At 31.9% G+C, this 19,988-nt stretch overlaps 3 protein-coding genes across 6 annotated transcripts; all 3 read right to left on the reverse strand.

The window, feature by feature from the left end:
* Positions 1-625: 625 nt before the first annotated feature.
* LOC145744531 (E3 ubiquitin-protein ligase KCMF1-like) lies at positions 626-7,160 on the reverse strand. 3 transcript variants are annotated; one of them, XM_082562393.1, is made up of 8 exons: positions 7,044-7,160; positions 6,592-6,759; positions 6,101-6,240; positions 5,893-6,031; positions 5,437-5,607; positions 4,726-4,862; positions 2,141-2,304; positions 626-2,071 (listed from the first exon to the last, which is right to left on the reverse strand). In XM_082562393.1, exons 1-8 carry the CDS (start codon positions 7,057-7,059, stop codon positions 1,342-1,344), a joined length of 1,665 nt encoding a protein of 554 aa, XP_082418519.1. In that variant the 5' UTR covers positions 7,060-7,160; the 3' UTR covers positions 626-1,341. The 3 variants fall into 3 exon arrangements, with proteins under 3 accessions (XP_082418519.1, XP_082418520.1, XP_082418518.1); XM_082562394.1 differs by having other exon boundaries at positions 628-2,071; positions 5,464-5,622; XM_082562392.1 differs by having other exon boundaries at positions 629-2,071; positions 5,437-5,622.
* A 440-nt stretch (positions 7,161-7,600) lies between these two features.
* Positions 7,601-13,199, reverse strand: LOC145746483 (striatin-interacting protein 1 homolog). Its single transcript, XM_082564775.1, has 17 exons — positions 12,955-13,199; positions 12,681-12,774; positions 12,433-12,591; positions 12,089-12,270; positions 11,789-11,916; positions 11,419-11,598; positions 11,251-11,328; positions 10,952-11,125; positions 10,399-10,622; positions 10,033-10,180; positions 9,808-9,971; positions 9,605-9,731; positions 9,406-9,541; positions 8,946-9,085; positions 8,549-8,753; positions 7,964-8,150; positions 7,601-7,888 (listed from the first exon to the last, which is right to left on the reverse strand). The coding sequence occupies exons 1-17, from the start codon at positions 13,103-13,105 to the stop codon at positions 7,777-7,779; spliced, it is 2,589 nt and encodes an 862-aa protein (XP_082420901.1). The 5' UTR covers positions 13,106-13,199; the 3' UTR covers positions 7,601-7,776.
* A 442-nt stretch (positions 13,200-13,641) lies between these two features.
* Positions 13,642-19,837, reverse strand: LOC145744615 (uncharacterized). Of its 2 annotated transcripts, none has more exons than XM_082562509.1 (9): positions 19,717-19,837; positions 18,929-19,024; positions 18,528-18,808; positions 18,005-18,286; positions 17,475-17,702; positions 16,933-17,058; positions 16,088-16,250; positions 15,706-15,875; positions 13,642-15,617 (listed from the first exon to the last, which is right to left on the reverse strand). In XM_082562509.1, the coding sequence occupies exons 1-9, from the start codon at positions 19,721-19,723 to the stop codon at positions 15,603-15,605; spliced, it is 1,368 nt and encodes a 455-aa protein (XP_082418635.1). In that variant the 5' UTR covers positions 19,724-19,837; the 3' UTR covers positions 13,642-15,602. The 2 variants fall into 2 exon arrangements, with proteins under 2 accessions (XP_082418635.1, XP_082418634.1); XM_082562508.1 differs by having other exon boundaries at positions 17,463-17,702.
* Positions 19,838-19,988: the final 151 nt, after the last annotated feature.

The following is a 19,988-nucleotide window of genomic DNA, read 5'->3' on the forward strand; positions in this document are numbered from 1 at the left end:
GAGATTATAATTGATTGGTAATTATGCTGCTGATTAAGTACTGGCTCCGCGGAAGTTTATATCGCCTTACTCAAGGGCGCTACAGCATGAGAGCAGTAAGGATTGAACCCACGGTCGGTGGTGCAACAAGTGTTTTTACCACTTTACCACGCTGCCGTTGTATTTGTTTTTATTCCTTGTCTAAACTACTTTATCACTTAAAATAAAAAAAATCCGTACTAACAATTTACTTCATTTTTTTCACAGCCAAACACATTAATGAACTTGACAAATTTTTAATTAAAATCCATAATATAATCAACCACGCAAGGTCTAGATGGTTAAATAGAATAATACATAAACAGGCAATTATCCCGACCCAGACTCAAGTTGACTTTAGCAGTTTAGAATTTTTATAAGAGATTATAATTGATTGGTAATTATGCTGCTGATTAAGTACTGGCTCCGCGGAAGTTTATATCGCCTTACTCAAGGGCGCTACAGCATGAGAGCAGTAAGGATTGAACCCACGGTCGGTGGTGCAACAAGTGTTTTTACCACTTTACCACGCTGCCGTTGTATTTGTTTTTATTCCTTGTCTAAACTACTTTATCACTTAAAATAAAAAAAATCCGTACTAACAATTTACTTCATTTTTTTCACAGCCAAACACATTAATGAACTTGACAAATTTTTAATTAAAATCCATAATATAATCAACCACGCAAGGTCTAGATGGTTAAATAGAATAATACATAAACAGGCAAGTGGCCTTCAGGTTCTACCTTTGTATATGTTCCAACAGCACATACGATAAACGTTACATAGTAACATAAACACCACCCTATCACTTAGTTTTTTTGTAGAATTGAATACACAATAAATTTAACTTAAAATGTTAAACACAAAATAGGAAAAATTGTGCCATTTTTTGCTCAGGTCGTGGTGTGAATTACTGATGCAATTGTAATTGATGACACCATGCATATAGGTACAGATCATCTTTCGAGACAAAAAAATCGAAAAATCAGAAAGAAAACACACACACTGAACGCAATTTTGACTAGAGAAAAAAAACACACCAGTTAAAATAGAATCCAACGAGACAAAAGTAAATAAATAACCCAGAAATACATAAATTTGTTTCAATTCATATTTTTTTAACGCCAATCCAGAAGTGCACTGGCATTTTACTAAATCGTACGCGCAATAAGCAAGAAAAAAAAGCACACAGAAAAAAAATTACAGGTTTATTTTCCCAATATAGATAAATATTCGATTTTCTAAACGACGCAAAACGCGATGCTAGCTTTCGAGCATGCACGAAGATTATAAATAGTAATTTACTGTCGCGAGTTACAATTAACGAGCGTGTTTGCTTAGCGCGCCCCCAGTGGGCACTTCATCTCGATTATATTCACTAATAGAGGACGCCCCACCGCCCACACGCATGGCATGGGATCCACCTAATAACACACTACGGCCGCCGCCTTGTAGCAAAAGTCCGCGGGGCATTGTAGGAGTCGGCGAGGGAGGTTTGTCGTCATCGCTATCCTTGTCTTCATCACCGTGATAATGCCACTGTGGGACTTCCGGGATCAATCTGCGGTCACCGGAAGCAAGAACCGGGGCAGACCGGGATGTGACAGCTGTCGATGAACCCGACGTGGCACGAGCTCGCTCTTGTTCGCTCACGGTGCTGAGACTGTACAGGACTGGAGAGTTATCGGTGCTCGTGTCAGCACACATTGAAATTCCCACGCCAGTGTCGTCATTGTTGTTGTTTTCGGAGGACAAATCTTGCGTCGATTTACTTGGCGCTTCGCTTTCTAAATTTTTCTGGTCTTTTTCTTTTATATTTTCCGTAGATTCTTTAAATGTCAATTGAGTAGGGGTAGAGGACATTAAAGGGCACTCGATGGGCGTGGCTTGCTCACGAGATGACGTTTCTATAACGTCATCGTTTTTGGGTTCTTGAGATGAGGGTTCAGATAACATGGACAAAAATAACTCTTGCACGAAAAGATTTCGGTTGAAATCTTCTTCGTTTTGCTTTTCTTGTTCTTGTGGGGATAAAGTTTCATCGTCCAAACTAAAACCAAAAATTATTTTAATAAAATAATTAAAAAAACAATTTCAGTTAAAAGAAATTTTGACCTACCATGACAGGAGAAATCTTGAGTCTTCGTCGTCGTCACTGGATGGCAATGCAGAAGACTTCTTGTTTGTGGATTTGGCCGAAACAATAACACCACCAGAGGGATGAACGTTGACACTTTGTGACGCGTTGCTTGTGGCTTGCATTTTGCTTGGAAAACATTCAAGCTGAAAATACAAAAAAAATTATTTTAAAATAATATTTTTTAAGGTCTCTTGTTGCTAAGGCCTAAGTTTTTCGCACTGAAAAAGGAAAAACATTTTAACTCTTCTAAACTAAGCAAAAAAGTAAAAAAATTGGGGTAATTTTAACGCCAGACTTTAAACAAAATTTATCTCTTCAGCTAAAATTTAATTCTTCGGCTAAAGTCTGTTTTTAAACACAATCTCTTTATTTTTACTTTTTCTTTCTGTGCACCACTATCATCCTGTCCCTTTTTTTCTTCTTTCTTTTCTTTTAAAGTTATTATCTCAGACATCAATTCTGCTCTGACCATCTTAAAATTACTATCAGGACTTAGCCTTTGTGGAGAAGGTAATGCAATTGGTCCACACATAGTCGGAGGAGGAGGAGTTACTGCTATAGGTTCTGGCCTTTGAGTATGCAGCTGTATTGGTATACATGTGATTTCATTATTATTTGTATTTTGCGACCTTAACACAACATCAGAAAAATCTACAATTCCTAAATTTATGTTTTGAAATTCGTCGATCCAATTTTCATCGCTTTCTTCTATAGTTACTATTGCTTGGTTAATGCTGTTACCATTTTTTGAGTGAAGCCTTCTTGAAACTGTACTAGAACTGTTGCGTTTTCTTTTAGGCATTACAGGCAGCTTTTATTTGCTTTCACATTGCTTTAAATTAGTTTTACTTGCACTAAAATGAAGCTAATTACATTATTACAGTTTTAACTGTGACAAAATTAAAGCTATTATGACATCATAGGTTTAGATTATATCTGTATGAAATGTCAACAAAAATAAATCTTTTAAATACATACCAAGGCATTATTATCTAAATCTACATCACTAAAAGCGTCGCAATCATCGGTTGTATAATCAGTATCTTCAGAGCCACAACTTTGGGTATTTTCAGATAAGTTTTCAAGTTTTTCGGGTGGTGTAGTATTGCCATCAGAATCAAAAAGGTCTAAATTTAACTCTAATTCCTCCTCGACCTTATTTTGATTTTCTGGATCAGTGATTTTGATTTCATTATTAGCTGGATTTTCATCAGTTGTTAAATCGATTAAATTTTGATCAGAATTGTTCTTTATTGTTTTTTTTTTACGATTTCTACCGTTGTTTACATAAATTCCACTTTTCCTCGCTAATTTTGATGCCAAGCGATTAAAATTATTTTTTATTGTTGTCTGTGTTTTTGACACAGGAGGAGGAGGAGGAATTCCACCAAAACCACCTTTTTGAGGCCCCACTTCCTGCTGATCTTCATTATCAGGCTCTGGAGTAGGTTCCGGACTCTCCTGATCATCCCACTCAAGAATTTCTACATCAACTGATTCAAATTTCGGAATTAATTTTTCCGTGCAGTTTGAAAGATCAATTACATCTTTATTTTTACTCCCTTGGGTAAGGTTTTGTTGCCTAGGTAACGGGACCCATGCCGAGCGGTCAGACACAGCCGGGTCAGGTAAAAAATTCTCCCAGTTGTCAAAAATTGAGTAAGATGGGTCCTGTGGGTTCCAATCTAACCAAGAAGTAGAATCTGAAAGATCGTTGTTGTTTTCGTCTTCATGAAATTTACTCCATTTTATTGTTTGATTAAAACTCATCTCAATTTAAAATTTAAATGATTTCTAAAAAAGTAACTCACAAATTTGACTAGTTCTTACAACTAAAAAGTAATTAAATAAAATATTTCCTTTTACTTTTGACTCCCTTTTTCCCTACTACCTTCTAACTAATGCTGTCACATTTTAGGGTAACAAATATCACAGCTAAGGTGATAGTAACACCCTTAAAATTTAGATATAATTCATTAATTAAAAAGAAAATACTCTGAAATTTAGCAATTAATAATAGCCTACTACATTTCTCAAACACTGATAAGCAAATATTAGAATTATAAAACTGCGCAAGAAAATAAATTGACATATAATGATTTGTGTAATATGACAAAATATAACAATCTTCTGTCTATTTCCTTTCAGTTAATATTCATTGTTACAAAACACTAGGTAAGATTGTAAATATTATGTCATCGGCAACATAAAATTTGAGGTAAACCAGGATGTAGTAATAAAGATTCAACAAAATTACACATGATATTTTTTCTTATCTTTGTTTACATTTAATGTGGTTTTTTCTATTCACTGATCTAGTAAAGCTGTTAATTGTTATGATATAATATTGGTCTTAGCTTTCCCAGAAGTAATGTAAAATCTATTTATACCAACTGTGGCAAGACAGAATTAATCATCAGGAATCTAATGACTATAAATAGACATTCCTAAAACTAATACATATAACTACTATACCATTGACAGTATTATACTTAAACTACTTAACTACTATAAAAAATCTATGTAATTATACTCTTAATTAGAAATATTTGATATATTTTTACCTGCTGTCTTATTTCTGTTGCTCTGTGGCGTTCTAATTGCAGTTGTGTTTGGAGTTCATGCAACTGCGTTGCTGTTGTTACACTTTGTTGAAGTTGTTGAGCACTTCGTCTTACCCCACTAAGCTGAGACAATAATTCTAGGAAAAAAAACAGGAACTAAAAAACAATCCCAGGACTTAAAAAAAATGTATTCTACAAATGTTAACAAAAGAGGTGTATTAACCATTCTAAAAAGCAACTATGATAGTCAGGCAGGGTTATTCAAGTATTAAAAAGATCTTAGAGAAGCAAAAAACCCTAAATTTAAATAAGTTATATACCACCAAAAAAAAATATTTGAATTTGAATATTAGCTCATAATATTCAAACTAAAATGTAAATAAACTAGTTGTTTAGAATAATAAAGGTGGCAATAAATGGTGTAAATAATTATGATTTATTAAGTAGGCCTATACATTCGGTGAAGTTTGAATTTAAATATTAGCACACAATATTCAAACCAAAATGTTAAATTAACTTGTCGATGACATTATTAAAAAATGATAGAAAAACGATTATGCATTTTTAGGGAGATATTTGTGAGTAAAATAGCTTGCACCACAAACAATTTTCAAGTTAAAAAACAACTAAAATATATTATTTTAAAGTTGCCCAATGTTATTAAAGAGATAAAAAAGTGGTCAAAATGTAAAATGATTGTATGATAAATACCAGCGATGGGATCCATAGAATCCCGACCTGCGGTAGTTGCAACAGCGGATGAGGAAGTAGCACTGTTGTTGTTAACGATTGCAGATGATGGAGGAGTCACGCTGGATGTTGCAGAGATGGGTCCTCCGGAGAAATGCATGTTGCGGTGATTGCGAGATCGCATGCCACGTCCTGGATAGAACATACCTGGATTTTAAGTGAAGAAAATAACCTAATTTAAAGCCACACGAAACACAAGAGTTAAATTAAAAGAAGCTTGATGTAGTAGAGAGTTAGTTTGGCTATAAAGAGGGGCTTGGCTTTAGAAAAAAGAATTTGCAAAGAATGACAACAACACACACTAGAAAAATAACAAATCTACATAAAAATAAATCACAAACAAAAATGCTTGGAAAATATAAATAAAAAATAATAAAATAAAACAACAAAAAAATTGAAAACGTAATAGAAACTCACGGCGAATATGTCTTCCTCCTCCAACCAAGGGATCATCTACATCCCTAGGAGCTCTGTGCTCCATAGCTAAATGTGCTGACAAATCATCGGTGACCAAATTGGGATCGCCAGAGGGTAGCGCAGCACAGATTGGGCAAACCTGAAAAATGAAATAAGAAGTTTGAGAAAAATTCAAATTTTTTTTTACACTAGAATATTCTTTACTTACCACTTGTAGATGAACGTCCACATGTTCTTTATTAACATGTTCTTGCAATAGAGCTTCGGTGAATCCTAACTTGCCACAAAATGGGCAGACAAACGAAGGTGGAGTCTCGGGTGTATAGTTCTCCCCAGCATAATATAAACCTAAATGAATAAAATAAAACAAACATTAACTTACTATACTTTATTACATTAAGAACAATTTAAATTGGATTATTGTTTGTGTTTTTAAAGAGTTGGTTAGCTAAGTACTAAACAAAAGGAATAGGTACCTGATAAAAAAGAGTTATAGTTCTGTATGTGGTTATGAAATACAAAGTTAACACAATATCTTATATGACAATGTTGTAATATTAGGTAGCACGCAAGTTTAACAGATATTATAATAGAAGTTATGTGTAGTTAACCTTTTGATTTTACAAGAACTTAATAACTAACTTAGCTTAAAAGAAAATCTATACTCTAAATACAAAGATTATATAAACGTTAAATTACCGTATTCTTTTCTTGTTATAATACATTGCATCGGATGGCTGGCCAAATGCCGCGTTGTGCTAATTGACATGTCATGACACTTTAGACAAAGATCATAATCGTAACAAATTAAACATTTAAATCGGTTCTCCTCAAAGTTATTGACCATGCAATTATCACAACTCACTCCTGGAATAAAAAATAAAATTCATTATCTTGTTTAAATGCTGTAAGGGCAGATGAAGGTAGTTGATCAGGCACCAACAAATTAAAGATTATGACCAATTAAATAACACTAAAACACAACAGAAAAAAAATTACAGTAAAACAGCTATGTAATCATTAGTCATCAAAAAAGATAATTTTTTGTCTGTTGGGCGTTTTTCATTTTCGACTTCAAAGTAATAATAGATTAGTGAGTAACAGAAAACATTTAAATTAACACAAAGCATTGCAAAATCTATATATTCTACCTTCATGGCGTGACATGTCAATAGCGATTTCCCTTTTTTGTTTCTCTTTTACTCTTGTCTTTTATTCTACAATAATTTTTTCCATAAAGTATTTAACATGAATTTATCGAGTATCCTAAATATTTTAATAAAAACAAATTAAATTATAACAAGCAAACAGAAGGTAGTAGTTCAAGTGTAAGTCATATTGTTTGAAAAAAATAACTGCCTATCGTTTTTATAACTTTTTTGTCAGAAAGTGATTAAAAATTTTTAAGTTTGGAAAAGCGGTAAATCTTCAAGTTATATACTTTCAACATAAAAACAAATGTATTACTATATACTTTGGCCTTACCTAGCTCATAAGTTAACAAGTAACTACATCTAAAATTAGGCTAAGCAAAACACGGAACAGTCAATGGGTCAAGCAAAAACAAAAAACTAAAGTTGGGAAAAAAAATATTAACCATATTTTCACATCGCTTCGAGCGTAACGTTTGTTTATCCTCGATTAAAATCACACCGATTCCAACAAATTGTTCATAAAATTTTATTTAAACCAACCGTTACTTCCCCTTTTAAGCTAGATTTTTATATGGATTTGATACTAGATCTTTTTTTAACCGAACTTCAAGTTATGATATCACCAACATTTAAAATTACCCCAACAAATAGTAGTCTGGTATAGTGATTTAATTTTCAGCAAATACAAAAACGAATACATAAAAAGTCTACAAAATATAAACAAATTTTCTCATTGCACGCACTGTATATTTAGCAACTGATCCCAGTCAGTGTTTGCTGAGTAAACTTCTCGTTCTAGCCAAACTTCATAAGATTTACTAAATTGTGGTGGCATTTCAACTCTAAAACATAAATAAATATCTAGTTAAGAAATTTTAGTACCTAAATTTTAAACCTTAACAGACAAATGTATTTACTCCTCATTCAGCAAGTTTTGTAAGTTGTTGTCTACTGGAACATAGTCCTCGTCCTCCCCACATGCTATGTTGATACCACTGGTAGTTTGGGAACCAGTTTTCTTGTATCTTCTTATGTTGAACCTCTCCACAAAACCTCTCAGTGAAGATTCTTCCTGTTGGAAATCCCAAGGCCTGGCATCCACATCTAAAAATCACAAAAAATAGTTTTGTAAAAAAAACATCAGAAAAAAATTTTATTAAAAAACTTGATAACCGACAGCATGGTGTGGTGGTCAGAACACTTGGCATCACTACATGACGTCCTTGGTTCGATTCCCACTGTTTTCATGCTGTAGTGCCCTTTAGTAAGGTGCTAAAAACGGTATGAACTCTTGCTGAGATAGCACTTAATCAGCAGCCTAATTTTCGGGAAAATGTGTTCTATGATATCCCAAATTGCCAAAGGCAACCAGAGACTGGGTTGGGGTAATTGATGATACTCTATGTTAATTGTTAAGGTTGTGAAGTTGACCTTTCCACAATAAGAATAAATAAATATATATCTAAAAAAGATTGTAAAATCAATTTTTTTGATAAAGTTACCATTTCCAAAGGCCCAATCGTCATTTAAACGATGTCGAACTTTCTGGTAAATTGCTGACATTGTTTTCATGTTAGTTTTTCTCCAAGCTCTACCCAGATATTTGGTTTGTATTTTTAACAACTTTAAAACATACAACTGAAACATTGCTTGGCGCACTTTCAAAGCTCGTTTCAATATTGGAGCAGATTTAAAAACAACCAGCATCTACAAAAAACATTTTTTTACAAAGAAACAAAATTATACATTATTTATAACAGCAGGTTTATAGGTCAAAAGATAGAAAGTAAAATAAAAAAAAAATAATTTAGTCATTTATAATACATATAAATTTATAATACATCAAATTGCAGAATTTTAATGAACAACACAATGTAAAACTTTTCGTATTTAAATTACCATTGTCCGTGAATGTTTTGCCTTGACAAGTTTGTTTAATATTCTCATAAGGTTAATACTTGAGAACAAGTTCCTCCAACATGGGACATTTCCAGTGTCCATTCCTTCAAATACCTCAGCTGTTAATTCCACCTTCTCACCTATATTAAAAAATGACCTTTTTTAGCACTTATTTACCCTTAGAAGTATCAACTTCACGACCCTAAACATAGACTAACTTTTGTTACCCTGACCCAGTCTCGAATTGCTTTTGGCAGTTTGGGATATTAATGATAATAATTGCCCCATAATTATACTGCTGATTAAGTATTGGCTCAGCAGAAGTTTAAACTGTTTTCAGCGCCTTATTCTAAGATGCTACAGCGTGAGAGCAGTGGGTATCTAACCAAGGACCTTATGTAGTAAAGTCAAGTGTTCTGACCTTGAAAAAATTAAATAAGATCAAAATGAAAATTTTTACCTATCACACAGTTTGGAAATTCCAGTGATGGAATAGTGTTTTTTGTTGTCACGTAAGCCACTATGTTTTGATTAAAAAACTTCAAAACTAAAGGTATACAGTTGGCAAATACAAGATGCTGGCTAGCATATTCAAACTAAAAAAAAATTTTAAAAATCAAACTCAATACAAATTACATTAATGATAACTTATTACTTACTTGATATATGTGACTAAGCTTCAGATGCTTGAGTAATAACAGAAGTAGCCCGGACACAGATTTAACAATCACTTCTCTATGTCTGTTAACATCTATACCAAGTCTTAAAGATGCCACTGGATTTGTCCTAAAATTAATCAAGTATTTACGAAGTTTTAAACATATTTAGGTGACGTAAATATTTTTTCAAATCTTTGACTCACGGCATATCTTCTGGTAGTACATCAGACAAGATATTGATCGAATCAGTCTTTGCCTTAGAAGTTGGAGCTGCAGCTAGCAATATTTTTAACAAAGCGATAATGTACTGCGGCAGGTGGAGTAACATGGCTTGATATACCCTCTCTGCAACTGTATCGGGTATATTCTATAAAAGAGTTTAATTTATGTAGAAAAATGTCATGTTAAAAGGGGTGTACACTTTGTACCTCATCTTTGCCAAGAGTTAGTGGGTATTTGGACATTTCTGCTTCCTTGTTCACTTGAAGATCAGCCAATGATGTGTAAACATGTTTTCTTAAAATGTTTATGCTATCCTTGGTTGGATTGGGTAGACCAGCTACAGTTGTTAAATCGCTATTAAAACATAAAAACAAATGAGTTTAAATGTACAGGGTTATATTAGTTCTTAAACACAAAGATTCTGCCATTCAGTTCTTATAGGACCCTTGGTATTAAACAAATTGATAAATGTAAAATCTTTTTTTTAAATTATATCACCTATTGTAAAACTATGTCATATTGTAAAACTATGTCATAAAACTATGTCAATTTGTTCTAGAAAATACACTTACCCAGGAAGCTTATAGCCGATAAACTTTATCCGGACCATGTTTAAAAAGCTTTCCAAATCTTTTTCCTTAGCTTTAGGAATCCAGGGAAGTCCTGAAATAACTTTAACTACAGGAACATCGTCAGCTTCTGCTTCTTGCTGGCGTTCCTTTCGAATTTGTAAAAGTTTGGCAGCAATTGAAGCAGTGTCTCGAGATAAAGTTGGGCCTTTACTTGGCATTGGAGTCTAGAAAACAATTTTTAAATTATTGGGTGCAGTAGAACAATTTAATATTCCAGTATTTAAAACCGACATTGTGATATAGTAGTGAATACACTTGGCTTTATTACATGAGGTCCATGGTTTGTTCCCTGCTGCTCTTATGCTCCTTAAGTAAGACGCTATACTGCTTTATTGTTAAGCAAATATAATCTAAACTATCCCAAACTGCCAAACCAAACTTAAGACGAGATCAGAGTAACTGATGTTATGTTAACCTTACCTTTTCACACAACGAAAAATAAATTTAAAAAAAATTAAAAATGAATAAAAAAATTAAAAAATATGAATTTTACTTCTACTCCAGGTTGTGGTCCAGCGTTGTCCTCATTAATTTCCTCCACTTTCTCATCCTCACTTTCAACACCACTATCTATTTTTAATGCGTCACTGTCATTATCAGAATCACTTTTTACACTTTCCTCTAATGGTTCTTCATCAATTATTGTCACCTTTTCTTCTTCAAATGGCTAAAATATTTTTATTTTATTATTTAAAATAATTTGACTTTAGAAAGTTATGGCAAAGAGTGGTAAAAAAATCTAAATAGAATTTAATGGAATTTAAATTAACCTGTTTTAATACGACTACTTACAATGTCATTAACTAATGGTTTATTGTTCAACTCTAAATCAGAATCAGAATTTTCGCCGTCAAATTCATACAGAAGAGTCTTAAGAAATAAAAGTGTTTAAAAATACAAAAAATTTGATAGTATTTCTGTTATAAGCATCTTTTAACCCACATTATATCATAGCCTCACCTTTTTTCCCCTTCTTTTTCCAGGCCCCATCTCCAAGATATCAGATGCAGAAGTAGGAGGAGTCGAGGCCTTCATATCTCTCATTACAGCCAGTGGATCTTCGTCTAAGATCGACAAACCCACCTCCTTTCTCATTGCATCTTTTTTCTCCTGAACTGTTTTAACTCCACCAAGCATTGTCTGTGATTAAGCAAAAAAAATAATTTGAAAAAACAGCAAAAAAAATTTAAATAATGCGTTAATTTCGTTTGGGTTATAAATTGTATACATAGATAATATTTTAACAACAGTTTAACTTATGTAATGTTTAATAGAATAAAAATTATCAGCATCATTTTCTGGTATTTATTTTATATATATACTAACTTACCAGTAATAGTTTCCACAGAAGTAATAAAACTTTTCTCATGGGTAAGTTAGAACCAGGTTGTGAACAAAACTTTAAGACCATGTTAAACAAAACAATAAAAAATGGTTCAGCATCATTCAAACCTTGCTCTAAAAAAAAATATTTCAAATTTTTTTTTTTATTAAAGCAATAGTATATTTATTCCAATTTTAAATAGTATATATATATATATATCACTAAAAAGCAAACATACATTCATTTTAAAATTACAATTACTAAAATAAACTTTAAAAAAATGATGATACATTTTATGGGATTTACCTAATTCTAATAAAAATTCAGTTCTTAGCATAATATTCTTATCAGAATCAGTGTCATCTTTTCTTCTTAATGTTTCGACTATCGTGTACAAAATATTCAGCAAATATCGAAGTTCTTGACAATCAGCCAGTGAAAGCAAGGTAGTCTTCTTTTCATCTTGTGAGGCAGCATTTTGTAAAGAGCTAAAAAATCAAATAAAATGTTAATTCGTGATGTTATTTAAACTTAATTTAAACATGATTTAAAAAGAATTAAAAAAGAAAAAAGTTTCAATTTTAGATTTGTTTTTTTTTGCATAAAATTGTGAGCGTGTTGATGTAAATACACCCCAATTTGTTACTTACTTAACTTCCATAATTAACAGATCCTGAACAATAGTAAATAGTCCATGTTTATACAACAAAAAGCAGTTGAGTCTACAGTTTTCTCGTTGCTGTTTAATATCTGTACATTCTCCAAATATGCCTTGAACTAGATATAGCATCCATGTTATTGCTTTAAACCTGTAAATAAAAATCAAAATATAGTTATCACATAAAAGTTAGGTTGTTACAATTTATTTTCTTTAATTAAATTTTAAAAATTAACTTACCTTTCTGTTTTGTTAGTTACTTCTGATACTTGAATAATGTGTAAAATAATTGAAGTTTTTTCATCAGCTGTGAGTTCAGTCCATTTTTTTAGCTCTAAAATGTTTTTTATTTGTTTAAAATTACTTTCTACATTTAAATTAAAACATACCCTTAATATAAAAAAACATGCATGCACCAAGTATTAAACTCGTGACCTTGGGTACTGTAAGGTCTGTAGGTACAAGAATAAATATGAATATTATATGGTAGGATATTTTAATTATATTTAAATACCTTTTGTTTTTAACAAAGCTTCAAAATTAGTTTGATTTAGTTTGAATTCTTGTTCTTCTTCAGTATAAGTATATAGTTCACTGATTTCGTTTTCGTAACAATCAGCATCATCATACAAAAACTCCAAGTCGTCTGTTTCATTTGTGGCCATTTTAATTCTTCAAACTGTAATAAAAGCAACTATTAATCTATTTTTTGCCATAAATACCGAAAATTAAAACGCAATTCAAGTGTTTACAATCTACATATATGGTGCAACGAAAGTTATGACATAAATGTGCTCAAACATGTACGGCCTTTGTAAAGGGACTAAACGGTGGCTTAGGTATTACTTCTACCTATTTAGTAGATTTAAATCAGCTATTTTGATTAATATGTTGGCAAATGGTCATCAAAATAGTGACAAAGTAGCTTATAATTTTGCATGTAATCGTTAAGGATGTATGTTTTAGGTCTTTGTTAACCTTAGCTGGTATTGCTTGCAAGTTTTATATTTAGCAAAAAAAAAAATCTAACCTTATTTTTACCCCTTGTTAAAGTTCTTTCAAAGAACCACCTTTTTGACATTACATCTTTTTTTTTGCTTGCAAAAATATTAATATAAGCCTGCCCACTAAGTTAACATTACCCAAATTCTAAGAAACTGATTTTAAGAAAAACTAATTTTAAGAAATGAACACAACAAAGTACATTAGTATTGTTCGGAATTATTCTTTCAATGCGCTTTAAATAAACTGTAATACTGTGTTAGGTGTGTTACATCTTATCATACAAAACACACAAGACAAGATAGATCGAAATTAGCCAAAAGAATTGGTAGAGAAATTTATCAAATAAAGTAAAACACATTTTGAGTAATTAAACTATGTAAAAAGTGATTTGAATATATTGGCTACAAAATGAATACAAAAACTACACAATTATAGGAAAAGTAATGAAATAGAAATGTGAATTTTTATTTTAAATAGAGGTGTAAGCCAAATTTGAACGCAAATACAGAAAATTCCCTGAGGTTTGCCGTTTGTTTTTTTGATTTTTCAAAATAGAAAAAAAGGTTACAAATGCAGGATTATGAACACCTTGGCACAACTGTACACAAATTGAAACTTAGCAAAAACACAAACGTGAAACGAGGTTATTATGGTAATGGTTGGGCACTGTAATCGCTAAAAAAAGCAATTATGAGAAAATGTTGAAGACACATACAAAAAAATTATTCGCACGAGTTATTATGCAAGAATATTCAATGGCAGTAACATAAATTATTGATATTGAAAAAAAATGAGCCCCAATTATATTAAATTTTGAATTAAGAATATACATTATTGTTTATGGTCTGAAAAACAACAAAAAAATTATAAAAACTATTTAAAAAAATAGGCATATTCTATGTTAAAGAGGATAAGAAAATACTAAAGTTGGCTAGGAATGGTGTATGTTAATTTGAGAAGTTCAAAGTAGTGAAACATAAAAAAACTTGCTCATTTTCTACTTTAAAACAAATGGGGAATTATATAAAAAAAATCGCTTAGAAAAATAACAAACTTTGCAAAGCATTTTATCAACACAATATTTGAGGTAGTGGGAAAAAGATACTGTGTTTTGCTTTTCTGCTTTTTCACTATCATTCTCCCATAACAAAATTGGGGTCCATGCTACAGTATAACATATGAGGTCATACATAACAGTGGTATTCAGCCTAAAGAGGTATTATGCCCACCCTTTAGGTTGTTAAAAAATGAGAGAAATTTGATTGGTAAAAAAAATTAAAATCATGTAAATTTTCGTAAGCACAAATCATTTAGGAACATATACAATTATTAACCAAACACAAAAGGGCAAAACGTTGCTTGTGAATACTACAGCGCCGAAATAGTTACAAGGCACTATCCACTAACAAAATATCACTGTTACAGGCCGATAAAAATTGTACTGCTGTGAAAAAAACTTAAGATTAGAACAAGATTATAGTTAAATGTACCTTTTAAAAGTCGTCTTCAAGCCAGATACAAAACCATGTACATGAAACAATGTACATAAAATATATATATATATATAGAAGAAGAGATATCCGTGTTGAAAAAATATACAAAATGCATGTTGGCATTACAGTCTCTCAATACCACGTTGAGTAGTGTTGAAAAAAGTGCAACATACGCGAGGTATATGTATTTTGATATCAAGCATTACCGATCTTCCTTTACCACTGCCGTTGTTCTGCCGCTGAAGAATAATAGTTCTCGCAATTTTCGGCAGAAAATCATCATCGTATGAATGTGGTAATAAAGGTGGCAGTATTCTGCCAGAAAAGAAAGCACCGACACTTTCTGAGGTTTCATGGTGATGGGTTGTTTTTGAGGCGTCACATTAATTTAAGCGAAACACGGATAAGCCAGCCGCAAGACTTGACACATACAAATAAAATGCTCGCTGACAAACACGTAAAAGTATACAAAAAATACTAAAAAACGAACGGTGATACTATACAGATAGAAGATTGCTTAAAAAGTTGAATGCTTTTCAGAATAAATGCTTCAATCCTTAAAGTTTCATAACAACTCCCTTATCATCTTGCCTAATATATTCCGCAGATATTATATTTCTCTCTGGTTCTGCGACCATATTTTAGGGTCCTCCGCACTGGGTGTTCATCTACCCGGAAACTAAAAACAAAAAATTTAATTAAAATTTTAAGTAAAAATAAAAACTTGACTAAAAAATCGTCAAATTAAAAATTATTAGAAGGCTTACCTGTAGACCAGTTGATGGGGCTACCATGTGATGCGAGTAGGCATACGGAACCGAAGTTATGTTCGAAGTTCCAGCGTTAACAGGTGAAGATGATTCATGAGATGTAGTTTCAGTTGTTAAGTTTATTCCGCTAGCTCCTACACCAACACCAGACAATAATGAACTGTTTCCTGTAGTGTAAGTTATTATTTTAGTAACTATAGGACATTAAAAAAGAGGACAATTAATAAACAATCAATAATAAATTTGTCAGGCCTTTAAATTTTAAATTTTTTTGCAATATAGGTCAAAAATAACATTTATAACTCAGTGAAATATATTTTAAAGTATAATTTTTGACATCAAATAGGAGTGCTTTACATTTTCTTGGGGGTGACATTACCTTGCATTAAGTTGACCCCCAGTTGGGTATTGATTGCTGTCACGGGGGGTGACATTGGTGAACTATCTGACCCCAACTCAACTTGATTTGGTTCTGATTGCAGAGAAGATGTTCTACTTAATGGTCCGTTCTTTGATGGATCGAGAGGTATACTAGTTGTTTGCTAAAAATTTAAATAATTATTAACTAACAAAAATTTGGAGAAAAATTATAAAATAAAATGTAAAAGTAAAATTTATATTTGGTAGTTTGTTAAAAAGAAAAAAAAACAATTAAAAAAATTTGAAAAAATAACCATAAAAAATAAGAAACATTAAATTGCTATATAGATATCAACAGCATGTTATAAAAAGACTTAAAACTTTATTCAAATGTAGGTCAAATTATCAGAAAAACAAGCAATTAAACACCAGAGGCTGTTTACTGTTAATCACATCGGATAACATCAACAAATACAATGTTGATGATGAATAACAAATAAACACACTACTTCCTGCATTTAAAATAAACATGATAAAATATGCGACATCAAGCCTTAACAGAGCATTGCGTAAGGCTAAATAAATAGAATTACAAATTACTTTTTTTTTAATTAATCATCTGTCTTAAAATAACAATAATTGAATTTTTTACGCGGCTTGTAATTGTTTTTACAATTAAAACGTAATTAACAGCGTCTTTATTCTGGGAATTTAATAAAAGAAAAATGTTGAAAAAGTAATTAAAAAATAGCTTAAATGTGTGCCAACTTATATTGGCGTAAATGACAATTAAATTTTGTTTTAATTAGATACTAATCAGAGCAATGATGCAGCAATATAAATTTTAAATTGAATTTTAAATACCGTTTGTTTGTAAGCTTCCAAATCTTGCTCCCATTTAGCTCTTACAATCTGTGCACTTCTATAGTAAGGTGTCTTCTCCTGATCTGACAAATTATTCCAAGCTTCGCCAGCTTTCTTAGTAATTTCCTATAAAAATCAACATGTTTATTAATCAGAAAAACAACCTATTTAATATCTATAAAAAACAGACAAAAATTTGCGCATGTTTTTTTTAAATTAAAATAGTTTTAATAACCAGAAAATTGACTAGACTTATTTGTTAATTAAAAACATCAGACAGGCAACAAACTTTCTACTTAGTTAATTATCAGCAAAAATATCTTATAATTAATATATTATTTTTTATTCATTTTCTATTTAATAATGAAAGTGTTTTTTAAGATATATACAATTATGAAACACACAAAAAAGATAAAATTTAGCAAAATTTTACCTGATTCTCATTGCATACACTTGGTTAGTAACAACTTTCTGATGATTGTTATAATTATAAAAAAAAACTAAGAGTAGCAAAAACTTCACAAAAATACCGTTATTTTAACCTTAGCGGGATCCGATTTTCCAGTGTAGCGTTTTCGGAAGTCTGCTAGAAACAGGAAATAGGCCGATGGCGGTCTTTTCGGGCGATTTGGGTCTCTGGGTTTCTTCTCCAAAGCCTTATCTTTCAACCATCTCTCTCTATCTCTTCTGGACAACTCCATGAACGGTTCTTTTTCTTCTTCATTCATATTTCTCCATTTTTCAGCACAGGCTTGTGTAATTATTTTGGCCTAAAAAAAAATCCAAAATATGGGAAATCTTAAATCTCCATATTAAAAACAATTAGGAATTTGTTAATTTAAAAACTATGACTTTCTTAAACAAATAAAAAAATAGAACAATGCTTAGATTTGCCCTATATATTTTTGATAATCACCATACCATAAGATTACAAAGGCCTTACAACAAAGAGCCCACAAAAATTTTAACAGTATCACATTACAAAACACAACAAAGTGGGATTTAAATTGTTTTCTAGAACAGCCTATCCGATTACAAAAGTATAAAAAAAACATTAAAAATTGATATTTACCTTGGGGACGACTTCGCCAGCTTCTTTTAATGTTTCACGATATTTTGAAACAAAGTAAAGATATGCCGTCGTAGGTCTTTTTACCCAAGTATGTCTCTTTCGTTTTTTCTTGTCGGTTGGCTTCCTGCCCCGCCTTGATGGGGTAAAAGCAGGTTGGGTTGACATCACAACATTTCCCCCAACACCTGCAACGTTACCCCCACTCGGGTATTGCTGTTGAAATTGTTGCTGCATTTGAGCAAGCTGCTGCATTTGTTGAAATTGCTGCTGGGCCTGCTGTACCTTGAAATTAAATAAAAACTTGAAGTCACGATTCAAAAAATAATTGTAGCTTTGAAGCGCAAATCAAAACAGAATCCTTTAAAGATAGTAATTAGGCAAGCATGAATAGTAATTTAGTCAATCCATAAATACCATAATGACGATTAGCGTCTGTACGTGTCTATTTTATGTAGCAAAATAAAATATACTGACACAAGGTCATAAAATGGATCAAGTTCAACATTTTTACAATTTGTTTCACCTGTTGCAGTTGGTGTTGAAGCTGTTGATGCTGCACTTGAATATGATGTGAACTTGTTGACTGTTGTTGTGTCTGTTGGTGACTTTGTTGTTGTTGTTGTTGTTGCTGCTGCTGTTGTTGTTGTTGAACCTGTTGCTGAACTTGTTGTTGTTGCTGCTGTTGTTGTTGCTGTTGTTGTGTTTGTTGATTCATGTAATCAGTAGTGACCTGGTGACCTCCAGCTTGACTGTTTGTCATGGAAGCTTGTGTCGGAAATGCATCGTTATCTGAAACAATGTAAGCTACAAAAACTTAATTAGCATGCCGAACTATGTATTATTAAGCCATTGTTATAGCTACTTAACAATATAATAAGCTATAAATGTTCTATTGAAGGTATATGTAAATTAAATTAGACGTACATCCTTTTTGTATTGCACTGAGCATACGGGCAGCCTGTTGCTTGAAGTAGTAGTCATTATTGTTGAATTGTTGGCCACCTTGGCCTTGTTGTCCATCTGTAAAATAAAAATATAAAAAGTGTTAATATTTTTAATGTTTTAACATTCTACATAAAACTTTATTGCAGAAAAATTTATTAATTATAAATTAAAATTTTCTATGTTCTGTAACTTATTGCAAAATACATACTGGCATTTTCAAAGAATTCTTTTTTATCTATTAGTAAATTATTTACATAGGCTAATATCTACGCTATAAAGTTATGCGTAAATTCGTAATACAATATCTAAATATTTAAGCTACATAACTAGCATTAAAATAAATGCCTGTCATGCTGTCAGTCTGCCTGTTGTAATATTCTTTTTATTTATCTATTAATTTTGCACAAATTTTTTTTCTAAATTCTCCATTGCTGCAAATTGTTCTTGAAAAATAGAATCCGAATGCTCGAACTACCTTAAAGTAAACAATGATGACGTCACAATCTAATTGCACTTGCTTAGGGTCACGCTGTTGTTGTACTAGGCCTTTAACTAATGATTGGAATTAACTGATTTACTCACACACGGCCGCGCGGAATGGTTGCCGCGTGCGCCAGCTTCTAAAAAAAGAAACATTGCTAGTCAGCCAGTACCCTCAATAGCATAGTCGACTTTACAACTTGTGTTTCTGCAAAACTGCAATGTCCTAAGTCACTGTCAAATACTACTACAGATTACAAATTACTCGAAAACAATCAATCGCTTACCGGCCATTGACGCTATTTCCGAATTCCTTATACAAAGTTACTAAATAGGCTATATGAAATAAACAAGAAAGCCGCCTCAACAACGAACAAAGAATAAAGAGAGAAGAAGTGCTTGCCTCTTTACAAAACCTCGCGTCATTAATGTACGGGTGCCGACGCGGCTCGTCGTATGACATCACAAAAATCGCGCGCGCGTTTGAAGCAACGCATTTTACTCAATCGTGGGTCGGGCAAATACTTTGAGTTCTTATGCATAACTAAACTTAAATTTA

The sequence above is a fragment of the Corella eumyota genome, chromosome 3, assembly GCF_963082875.1.
Source record: "Corella eumyota chromosome 3, kaCorEumy4.1, whole genome shotgun sequence".
Lineage (NCBI taxonomy): Eukaryota > Metazoa > Chordata > Ascidiacea > Phlebobranchia > Corellidae > Corella > Corella eumyota.

What these genes read in the sequence shown, in the direction of transcription:
- LOC145744531 (XM_082562392.1), bottom strand. An exon ending in TGGACGTTCATCTACAAGTG is followed by an intron (nt 6,032 to 6,100) that starts GTAAGTAAAGAA and finishes TTCATTTTTCAG; the next exon opens with GTTTGCCCAATCTGTGCTGC. An exon ending in TTCTATGGATCCCATCGCTG is followed by an intron (nt 4,863 to 5,436) that starts GTATTTATCATA and finishes TTTTTTTCCTAG; the next exon opens with AATTATTGTCTCAGCTTAGT.
- LOC145744615 (XM_082562508.1), bottom strand. An exon ending in CTGGCGAAGTCGTCCCCAAG is followed by an intron (nt 17,703 to 18,004) that starts GTAAATATCAAT and finishes ATTTTTTTTTAG; the next exon opens with GCCAAAATAATTACACAAGC. An exon ending in TGGAAGCTTACAAACAAACG is followed by an intron (nt 16,251 to 16,932) that starts GTATTTAAAATT and finishes TTAAATTTTTAG; the next exon opens with CAAACAACTAGTATACCTCT.
- LOC145746483 (XM_082564775.1), bottom strand. Translation starts at nt 13,105, where the DNA reads ATGGCCACAAATGAAACAGACGACTTGGAGTTTTTGTATGATGATGCT. An exon ending in GAAAAAGAAGGGGAAAAAAG is followed by an intron (nt 11,329 to 11,418) that starts GTGAGGCTATGA and finishes TTATTTCTTAAG; the next exon opens with ACTCTTCTGTATGAATTTGA. An exon ending in CGATTGGGCCTTTGGAAATG is followed by an intron (nt 8,151 to 8,548) that starts GTAACTTTATCA and finishes TGTGATTTTTAG; the next exon opens with ATGTGGATGCCAGGCCTTGG.